The sequence below is a fragment of the Notothenia coriiceps genome, unplaced genomic scaffold, assembly GCF_000735185.1.
Source record: "Notothenia coriiceps isolate Sejong01 unplaced genomic scaffold, NC01 NC01_scaffold00000495, whole genome shotgun sequence".
Classification (NCBI taxonomy): Eukaryota; Metazoa; Chordata; class Actinopteri; order Perciformes; family Nototheniidae; genus Notothenia; species Notothenia coriiceps.
Genome location: NW_011333196.1, coordinates 73,281 through 84,262, shown reverse-complemented (window position 1 = coordinate 84,262; position 10,982 = coordinate 73,281). Strand labels below are relative to the sequence as shown.

General features: G+C 41.1%; 1 protein-coding gene across 1 annotated transcript in view; it reads right to left on the bottom strand.

The window, feature by feature from the left end:
* LOC104954836 (roundabout homolog 1-like) overlaps positions 1–10,982 on the bottom strand; it is a 92,875-nt gene that overhangs the window by 14,409 nt on the left and 67,484 nt on the right. Inside the window, exon 3 of the mRNA XM_010782025.1 lies at positions 1,493–1,650. Coding sequence (XP_010780327.1) covers positions 1,493–1,650 — 158 coding nt within the window. The remainder of the gene's footprint in view (positions 1–1,492; positions 1,651–10,982) is intronic.

Below are 10,982 nucleotides of genomic sequence, written 5' to 3'. Positions count from 1 at the left end.
ATGGAGCGCGCTGACCACGTATTCGCCTCACATGTCTATCGCGGGTACTTACAGTGACGAGCGACCGCGCACGTCCCGGTCATTGTCGTGACGAGAACTCACTTCGCACCGAAGTACAGTCGCAAGAAGGCGATCCCCCCCCGAAGTTACCCCGAGCCTCACCCCGGTAATGTTTGGGACAGTGTAGGGTATTCCCGGTGTCAACTGGACCTGTCTCCTCGGACGTTCGAACAGGGAAGTATTTTGTCTCTGGCTCCTACAACGCGATCGGCAGAATGGAGTTTCGGCGGTACCGTACGCGTATCGTCCCGGGTCAATCTGAAACTAGCACCTCTTCGAGACGACAAATAGTAATCCAGGACATCTTGAATATTTTAGTGAGGGTGTCCCGTACCTTTACTCGCACACGGGAAAAACTCCGTGGTCAGGAGTTGTGGGAGGTGAAGCATATTTCTCGGATCACCTGCCTGAAGCCCAACCCTGCCTTTATACCTAAGGTGGTTGGTTCATGTACCCCCATTGACATTGAGGCATTTCCTCCGCCGCTGTGTCCCTCCGGGGAACAGCAGCCGAATTTGCTATGTCCAGTCCGTGCTTTACACACTTATATGGACAGATCAAAAGAGTTTCGTCATAATGACCAACTCTTTGTGTCCTGGGCTAACCCTCAGAAGGGCAAGCCTGTTACTAAGCAACAGCACTCTCACTGGATTGTGGAGGCAATTGCTTTGGCTTACACGAGTCAGGGTCTGCAGGCACCTTCGGGTTTGCGTGCTCATTCGACTCGTGGTCTTGCTACATCCTGGGCTTTGTTCAAGGGTGTTTCCATCCAAGACATTTGTGCAGCAGCGAGCTGGTCCTCGCCGCTCACTTTTGTCCGCTTTTACAGATTAGACGTCTCTGCTCCCAGTGTGGCCCATGCAGTGCTGGGCCCCCTGCTGAGTTAGAGCTCTAACTGTTAAATTCTGGTTGGGTTTGGTGATTTTCGAGATAAGCTCGTCTGGCAATACGGGAGCTACAATATCCCATAGTGAGACATCGAACGGAGTGACGAATGAGAACTATAGGTTACTTACGTAACCCCAGTTCTCAGAGTAACATGAAGTGAGATGTCTCACCAGACGGCCCTCCTTGCTATGGTGAAGCGAGAAGAGGTGCTTATTTTGAATGATGCATGTGGCGTAGCGCAAGCTACTTATAGGGGGTAGATTCCCTGACGCTGACGTCAAGATCACCAGCCAATCAGGATTGGCGTAATGAGATTGATGCTTCTGTTTGCTCCGCGATGAGGCGCATCCCATAGTGAGACATCTCACTTCATGTTACTCTGAGAACTGGGGTTACGTAAGTAACCTATAGTTCTCTACTGATACAAATAAATTCAATACCAAAAAGTTAGATCAAATAGTAGCAGTATCATCCCAGCAGTGTGTCGCCCTTTGATTAATTGTATCTTACGGCAATGGTAACATTAGTAACTCGCTTCTCTTACTGTGATGCGTTCATCTCTGTCATCTAAGTTGGAACCATCTCTCCTCCAGGAGATGGTGGGTTCAGGGTGCCCTCGGGGGGGTTGGCACTCCAGCACGGCCGGCTCACCCACTGCCACCATGACGTCCACCGGGTTCTGTCTGAAGTCATCGCGCAAAACTGGAAAACAAACAGAGAGGCAGAACAGTCAATGGAGTGGAATTCAATGACGCCTGAGTATGATTTGACCATGAAATATTACAATATTGGGTCATATTATTGGTGCCTTCAAGGTTGTATTTTTTGTGTCAACAAGAACAGCTCTTTGACTGATGGATAGTGTGGTATTCACAGCTTTCGAAAGCACTGGGGTACAAAGTTGTGACATACAGTATGCTGTGTTTTCAATGTCAGAGCCCAGGGAATTGCTTTTTATTATTTATGTTCCATTTTTCTCTGTCACCTAGTCTATTTTAGTTCCTGGAATGAAAATGAAATGCACAAAACACAAAATGATCCCTACTTTTGTAATGGGAACAAGGGCATATTGTCAGTCACCTAGCAACGGTGACTTTAACCATTAAACAGCAGCATATTGCGTACTTGACTTCCTATGTCGAAAATATGACCTTACGAGTTCCATTTGAAGGCAGCCGAATAAAGAGCTGTTTGCTAGCTCTGTCTATCATATTATTTTTTAAGGCACAATACCAATTCCTGCCAAAAAGACCTTCCATTTGATGAGTTATATATACAGTATACAGATATAATGTAAGATATCATGATGCATTGTATATAATATCACAAGGAGTCATCATGGGATTATTTCCTAACTCAAACAGGGACGAAGTCTATTGGGACAAGCTGCTGAGAAAGCTGTCTAAATGGCTGACAGTAAAACAAGAAGATACACTGCTGCAGAGCAACGCTGAAAGGTGAGATCCAGACGGCTCCACCAGCAGGCAGCGGAAAAGCTACCACAGCAATTTATCATCTTTCCTCAACGAGTAGCCTGCGCACAGAAACAGAGCTCGCCAGCCAGCTTGAAGCCGAACTGGAGACAAAGCAAACCCGCATCCACTCCATGAAGCAAAACAGAAGAGTGAGATTTCTGGTGGCCACAGGCAGCTCATTCCTGTCTCCACCATGGGCTGGATAGAAAGGTCTCTACTGCAAAGCCTCAAGCCGTAAACAGCATTAGGAGAAGCACGTTTCTGATGAGAGGCAAGGGATTCTAAAGATGTAAATGTGTCAAAACAAATCCACAGCAAAAAGGGTGTTCCTGAAGGGGTGGGAATGTAAAAAAGGGTTACAGTATATGACATGTCTGTACCTTTAAGAAATCTGGTTTATTCATTCCAAGTGTATTTGAAGTCTCTAAAGATCTGGGGTCTATGTATTGAACAAATTACAATTACAACAAAGTGTATTGGACTGTTTAGTACTGTACTGCATTGTGCTATCTACTAGGATTTCACCTTTCTAGAGTTTGTTTTAGGCCTTCATCTGCATTATTTGGTTTTGGCTTCACAGACTATACTAGACTCTACAATCTATACCTTAAAAAAACCTGGTATACTCTGTCCAATGCCTATCTTGAATTTCTACGATATGGGGACCATGTATTGAACATCTTAGGATAGATAGATGACAACAAAATATATTGGACTGTTCTGCACTGTATTGTATTGTATTGCATCGTGCTAATGGCTTGGGTTCCAGTTTTCTAGACTATGTTTCTGGTCTTCATCAACGTCGCTGGGTCTTGGCTCGATTGACTCTGAATCAAAATGACTGACTTGATGGTGCATATTTTCCATGGCCAGTTAGTTGGTTTTATTATGTAATGTCTACTACTCTGTTTGTCTTCACGTGTTGTAAAATAACTATCTAATAGAGTTCTAACATGTAATATGAGACGTTTGTCAGAAAGAAAAAAGAAAGGGGTACATGATCAATTAAACTATTGTTTGTTCTATACAACTGAGAAAAATTCTGCTCCCTACGTGGTGAACAACATGTGCAAACATAGATGCCTGGCCTGTGCATGAGTGACTGCTGTTAAGCATTCCCAGTCTTAAATTACAGCGGGGGGCTTAGAACCTGAACAAGCCAAGGGAGTTTAGCCAACACAGAGAGAGAGCAGAACTGAGTCGAGCTGGGTTGGGGTGAAAAGACAGGAAACAATGAGGAAAAGGCATAATGGCTCCCAGATGGCGGCAAACTCTTTCACCTCTGGCTACGGATTTGTACATAACGCCTGACAAGCAGGCCTGAGACGCCTGATGGGCACCGAGGATATGGGAGAACAAATTGGGATGACCTTCTAATTGGAGGCATTGTGGCCCCCGCACTTCTTTGAGCTCCACTCTGCTCGCTGCTCTGCCCCTCTGATGCTCTGGGCAGGGCTGCAACTGGATGACTGCAGTTGACTGAGTCCTGATGGGAAACAGCTGTCTGAAGACCATCCCCCCCCACCACCAACCCCCAACACCACCGTGTCACATGATAAAAGGCATTCCTCATGGGACGCAAAAACATGGTTGAGGCTACGCCAGGCAGGAAGAAAGTGAGACCATCACGATTGTGCGTACAGTGTGTGTGTGTGTGTGTGTGTGTGTGTGTGTGTGTGTGTGTGTGTGTGTGTGTGTGTGTGTGTGTGTGTGTGTGTGTGTGTGTGTGTGTGTGTGTGTGTGTGTGTGTGTGTGTGTGTGTGTGTGTGTGTGTGTGTGTGTGTGTGTGTGTATATGATTGATTGACTGATACTATCTCATAAGTTTAATGGAAATTGAGCTACACATCTGTTTTTACTATCGTGTGAGGTCCACATGTCTCTGGAGGATTTGAAGCCTGGACTATTTCCTCAAACCCCTTCGTTAAAAGATTTATTTCTAGTGATAACGCTGGAATTAGTGTAAGACATAAGGCAAAGGCAGATATGGGTTAAAAGCTTATGAAGGTTAGCAAAGAATTTTCTCATAAGCATGCATGTTTTAGTGTGTGTTTGAACAAGGAAGAGTTGGCCCGTTTGCGCATATTGTGCTGGGTAAGCACCTAGAAAATAATCTGGAACATGTGCTTGTAAAATGGACTGTTTATGTTCTCAGAAGGGAAAATGTCTCTGGTTATTAAGTTGTAATGAGAAATTATGCATGCTAGAGTAAAATCATGTAAGCATACTTAAATTGTCCAGTTTCTCAACATTCTTGGGTTTCTTTCCTTGTCGTCCATTAGCACCACACAATTCAAATCCTTTCTGCTCATCATTGAACAAATCCTTACAAGATTTTCTGGTGGTGTTGCTGACATTGCTAGGGTCAGGAGCGTTTGCAAAATATGAACATGAATAATGAGGTAAACGTGGGGTTGATGCATTAATGAAATATTTCAGGCTGATTAATGAAATGTAGACATCCTGTAATGACTGCCCTGATTTCAGGAATGTTAATCAAAATGATGTGGAGGAAAAATCACCACAAATGAAAGCCTCATTCTTACCTCTGCTATGCAAACAGAGATTCTTTTCTAAGAATTATTTGATTGCAGATGATTCATATTTCTCAAGTATCTCCAAAATTGCAACTAAAAATTCAGAATTTTGCTACTTCTATTTTATCTGTATTTTAAACCTGTAATATGTTCATTTTTCTAAGAAGGGTCTTTTAATAAAAACACTGAATAATGCAGTTCCCGCTCTGATACCTAGGGTTTGTAAAAATACTGAATCTAAATGTAACAGTTTTGTTTGTGCTGTGTACGTGTTATACAATAAAAAGAGGATAAACGGTAAGAATGTGAATTTTATGATAGCTTCTGGCAGCAAAAACCACAATGCTGGCACATGTGCAAAGGGGCTACGTCGTAATTAAAGGCCACTAAAACATACGCACCAATACCTTGATTAAAATGACAGTTTTCTCCAGGTTTTAAATTGCTGGAAATATTGTTTATAATGTATGTAGGTATCAAATATCTCCCAGCTGGTCATTTTAATGTGCGAATATGAGTCATTAGAGACTTAAGGCTTTGTGGCCTTTCTTTTCGCTCCAATTATTCTCAAATCATACTTTTTTTACATCACAAGTTGCACCCACATGAATTTCACAGTTCTTTTTGTTAAGCCTATAGCATGTCGACTTTGGCTTCTGACAGTGAAACCCACCTCTACAGCTTCTGAAGCCTGCCCAGCTCGCCTGTTTAGCTGGAGCTTTACACCTCTCTCTGTCTTCTTTTCACCCTCCATCTGATCCCTCTAGATGAGAATCTCATAGCCCACTTCAAAGCATCTGCCCTTGGCCTCGCTACCCTGAATCTGACAGTGTCTGACTTGTTGTTAGTCCTCTGGAGCCTGAGCAGAAGCATGAAAGGCCTGCTGCAGCACAGCTTCAATAATCCTCTCTGCAGAGTCCAACTCCACCAAAAAGAAGCACAATCCAACCCCACAGAATACCATATCACACTGCATCACTGCATGAGATGGCCACAGGCACCTTCTGTCATCGCAGTCCACAACAACTCTCCTTAGTGACTTCATTTTGTATTCAAAGTGTTTTTAAATACAGCACATCCAGCTGTACAACTGTTTTGGTACAACAATAACCCAAAGTCAACATCAACATTACTGCGAGGCACTGACGGTTTAATATCAGTTAAAGCTTTGCCAAAAGCAGCCCAGCAGCTGTGCAGGCTTCTACTTTCAGCTAGTTGAGGAAAACAATTAGCAATCAGCTCATACAAATGCCTGTTTAGAGGCAAGGGACAGATTTAAACTTTTAGGAAAAAAAACAGTTTATCCACATCATTAGTTTGATGTGTTTTACGTTTTCTAAAAGAAGACATAAAACACATCATCAGAAATGTAATTCGAGCAAATGAAAAAAGGGAACCTGTATTGGCGTGTAGGAACCTGCTGAGTACAATGGAACCACATTTTACAATCAGAAGGTCTGAGCTTGAAATGTATAATTAGCTGCCAAGTATATAATACCTATATTATTTATTAAAGAAATTCACATTCTCAAAAGTCTTTCAAATGCAGTAAAAGAGGCCTTAAAATGTCAAAATGTAATATATTCAGTCAGAGAAAGAGCTGGTTATTATTATACATATAATTATAGTTCTACTGTGTGGCACTCATATCCAGGCAGTTATAAGTATAACATAAGTACTGGCATTTATGACACTTTCACATTTCTGAATGTGGTTCTAAAACACTTAAGACCTTTGATTTTGTCAGATGAGGCATGCATATGGTATTGTCTTTGAAATGAGGGTTAAAGGAATAACAATTGTTCAAATCACTAGCACTCACCTGTCTTTGCACTATTTATGAAGATAAAGCCAGGAAATACTAGGAATTGCTAGGAAATACATATTTGAAATGTTTTATCCATACAAAACCAAAACGCATACAAATTACAAGGTGTGGTTTTAACGGGGACTATTTCTTAACTTGGAGCAGTTACTTTCTGGAGTCTGGCTGGTTTCTTAACAACCTTTCTAGGGACTCTAAGGATTCCCACAAATGTTGAATTATTCCTTTAAGCAAAACAGAACTCTAATAAGATGGTATAACTGGAGTAAAATTAAGTAAACTTGACTACCACATCTTTATATATTTGAGCAGATCAATAACTAACAATTATGTGTTTACTTACAGTAATATATACTTACAGTAAAAAGGGAATATCATTTAACATTCTGTATTTCAATATTTAATCCATGCCATGCATTATTAATCAGTTATTTGAGTATCTAGTACACACTGGCGTCCTCTAAATGGTTTAATAGTGAGGGGAGAAAAAATATGTTATGAAGATTAAAGAAAGACATAAACCCTGTTTCATAAAATGATGGTCTCTGCAGTGTGACTAGTTTTCTTGTACTTCATCAGACCATGTGTAATATGTAAATTGTAAAATGGAAAAAAAGGCAGAGGCTGGAATCAGTTCTCTTGCGGGGCACTCTTGACCAATAACCCACTTGAACACATTATTCCAACAGTAAGTAGTTGTTAGTAAAACGTAAGTACTGACATTGATGACACAATATTTCCTAATGTGGTCCAGTGCTTAAACTCCTTCATTTCAGTTGAAACACAAAACAGCCTGTCAGGACCTTGACACAAACTGATGGACCCAAATGCACGACCCAGAGACAAAGTCTTAAATGTAAAAAAAAGTATCTTTAATTTCAAAGATCAGGAAATTCCTTTTAACAGAGTAGGTACTGGAATTAACAAAAATTGCTGACAAGGAGGAAAAACTAAGCATAACAAAAAGAGAACTTAAGAAAGAAACTCAAGCCTACAAAATTAACAACAAAACAAAACCTGACATGAGTGAAAGCGATATTTTCTTAGCTGAGGCTTGGCACGACCATTCGGGGAAACAAACAAGACGAACTGACACAGGACAGGGGAGAGACAGGACTATTTAAACATGAGGTGAGTGGGAACAGGTGGAAACAATCAGGGGCGGGGCAGACACTGATGATGGCGGGAAAAACACACAAGGGGAGGAAGAAAAAGGGCCTGAAATGAAAGACAAGAGGTAAGTAGAAAATAAAACAGGAAATGGAAAACGAGACATTACAATAAACACAGAGACTGACTAGAGATGAAGGATCTAAATAAACAGACATGACCAGACGTGAAAAAACATGAAAATGACAGACATAATACATAAACATAACTAACACATTTGACGAGACACAACCCAGCCTTCTTTACTAAAATAGCCTGGAACATAAACTTGAAAATATATAGATTTAATACCCAAGGCTAGCCTTACAAATACAGCTATCACCTAACCCCAACAGATATTAAATCCTTGACTTTTTCTCACAATATATCTCATGACCTTTCCCTACCTCTCTACTTCTATCCCACCCCCTCCCTCCCCCCTTTACCACCTCCTACTCGTTTTCTCCTCCTTGCTTTTAGAGCTGTAGTCTGGAGAGACAGGAAGCTGCAGGAGAAACAGCTGCTCCTCAGAAAAAAACAATATGCAAAGCTCATGTACTGAAGCTGGTCGGAAAAAAGGTCCAGCGGGCCGATACCATAATATGATAATATGAAATGCAACCAAGCAAATCCAATAAAAAAAGAAGGTCCTGCGCATGCGAATTAGACTCCATCCTTTAGCCCAGTCTCATAGCTACAACACACGAGACTTGTGGAGTACACACTTGTATCCAGAAGACACTGCTTATAAAGCAAACAAAGATCCTTGCCCGTCCTCCCTAAGCTCCCCTATTTGAATTTCATAAATCATAACTCACTAAGGTCCCAAAGCAAAGAGGGTTTTTTCGCATGCAGGGCCATAAATCTATCTTACGTTTGGAGAGCCAATTAACTCAACATAGGGGCTCACTTACCGGGATAAAGCTCCTGGTTATAATATTTGTTGGGCCAAATAAGTACACTTTCACTTGTTCCTCCTGTGTATAGCTCTGGTCATGGCCATGGCAGTAGCTTCATACATACAGTATCTTTATTTGGGAGGTGTTTGGAATGCACAACCAAAAGTTGACTTGTGCTACCTGGACATTTTGTAGATTTAGTTTTACATTTATTTTGTATATGTCAGTTTTATCTCCCGTAAGCTTGTGACAATTTACAGACCCCCCTTTTTTTTCTCCCTTGAACACATTGCCAAAGACAAAAACAATTCTAACACACTCACTATTTTCACTGATGTCTCCCCAATACTATTTATTTGATTTGATTCCCCCCCCCCCAAAAAAGACTATTTCTTCTTTTGTTTTGTCCGCCATAATTCCACCCCGCAGTCATGATTTTATGAAACGATTTTTGACTCTTTTTTTGGATGTAATTTTCTGCCTTTAGGAACCACTCAATCAAAAAAAGATATAAGGACATGAGTTTTGTGGTGTTGTGAAGTGTATGGATCATGGGAGTTGTTGTTTCCAACGCTATTGTTGTCCCTGAGATAGATTGGATGTTTAGGAACTGTATTAACGGTACTGTATTAAACTGGTCTCTCTGATAACTCCAGATCCAGAATACCGATGACTAACATTAAGGATTTTAGTAATCTTTATTCTGGATCTGGAAATCTTGGCCCATATACATAATTCATGTTAAAATGCATGCCAAAAATGTGGCTTGAAATGCAATACTTGATGTATAGCTATGTCAATTCATGGTAAACAATACTGACACTAAGCAAAGGGGATAAGTCCCCATTATGCCATTAGGTTTGACAATTGTTTAAAGTGGACCTATCATGCTATATTTGAAACATATATTGTAGGGCCATACCTATATAAAGTATATAAATATAGTTTTTTTTTCAAAATACCAAACAGATCCTGCATTTTAGCCATGCCTCATTTCGCACTATTTGCTCTTTCCAGCCCTGTTTTTGCAAGGGGCTGATTCTGTGAGCTGCAACTGACCACGCCCCCCTGCAGGAGAGGGGGGAGTTGGGAGTTACTTTGGTATTAGGGCAGGGATATCTAGATACTTTCCAAGGTTTGACATCGATGTTTTCAAATCTGTAATCAAAAAGCTCCTCAAAAACACTATTGAAGCAGTTCCTGCCATTGCTACGTTAGTTCAAACAGTAACAACGGACAATTTTTCTTAGCGGACGCATGTCAATTTAAATCAATACATAAAACTATTTTTTAAATCAATAAAATCATTTTCTAAATCCATAAAAGCATTTCAATTAATATTGGGAGTCATGTCGTTACTTTGTTGAGAATGTGGCCATGCAATAAGCCGGATAATGTGCAGCGACTTGGTCATTATGGGGAAAAGAACACCGACAGGCTGATCAGGAGCCCGACGCGAAGCGGAGGGATCTAGATCGGCATGAAGGTGTTATTTACATATGATTATATAGAGTCATTATTCATTTGTTTTAAAGCAGGAGGCGCAAACGCTTGTCTCGGGGAGGGAGAAAAAGAGCCACAGCGGAGAATAAACAGAAGGGCAACCATGGCAACCATGCAAGGGAAGTCTTCTTCGCTGCTTTTGTGGCAGACTACAGCGCCACTTACAGGCCTGGCATATGTACTACAGCGTCTCCAGCGCTTTCGAGCAGCAATGGCCGGCCGTGGCCCAACCCCCCATTCCCCTGATAGGTGGAGAGTTGGCCCAATAGCCGTAGCGCCACCGTCCTGACGTCAGGACAGTGTTCAAATCTGGATCAGTCCGTATCAGATCCGTTGCAGCCCCTTTTTTTTAGAGATTTGGGTATGGAGGAAAAGAGAGAGGGTTGTGTTTTCTGACACCTTGGTGAAGGTTTCCCTTTGGAAACAACAGGGGACACATTATTTTATTTATAAAAAGATGTTACCAAAAAAAAAAGATTTTGCTTTTTTGCATAATAGGTTCACCTTTTAAAAAACATTTTGGATTTAATGTTAAATGACCAACTCAAGGAAAAAATATAAAAAAAAAAAACAATAGGTTCCATTAAGAGTTTTAGCCTTTAAGTTTTGCTGTTGTTCACTATTTAAAAAAAAAAAAAAACCACAAT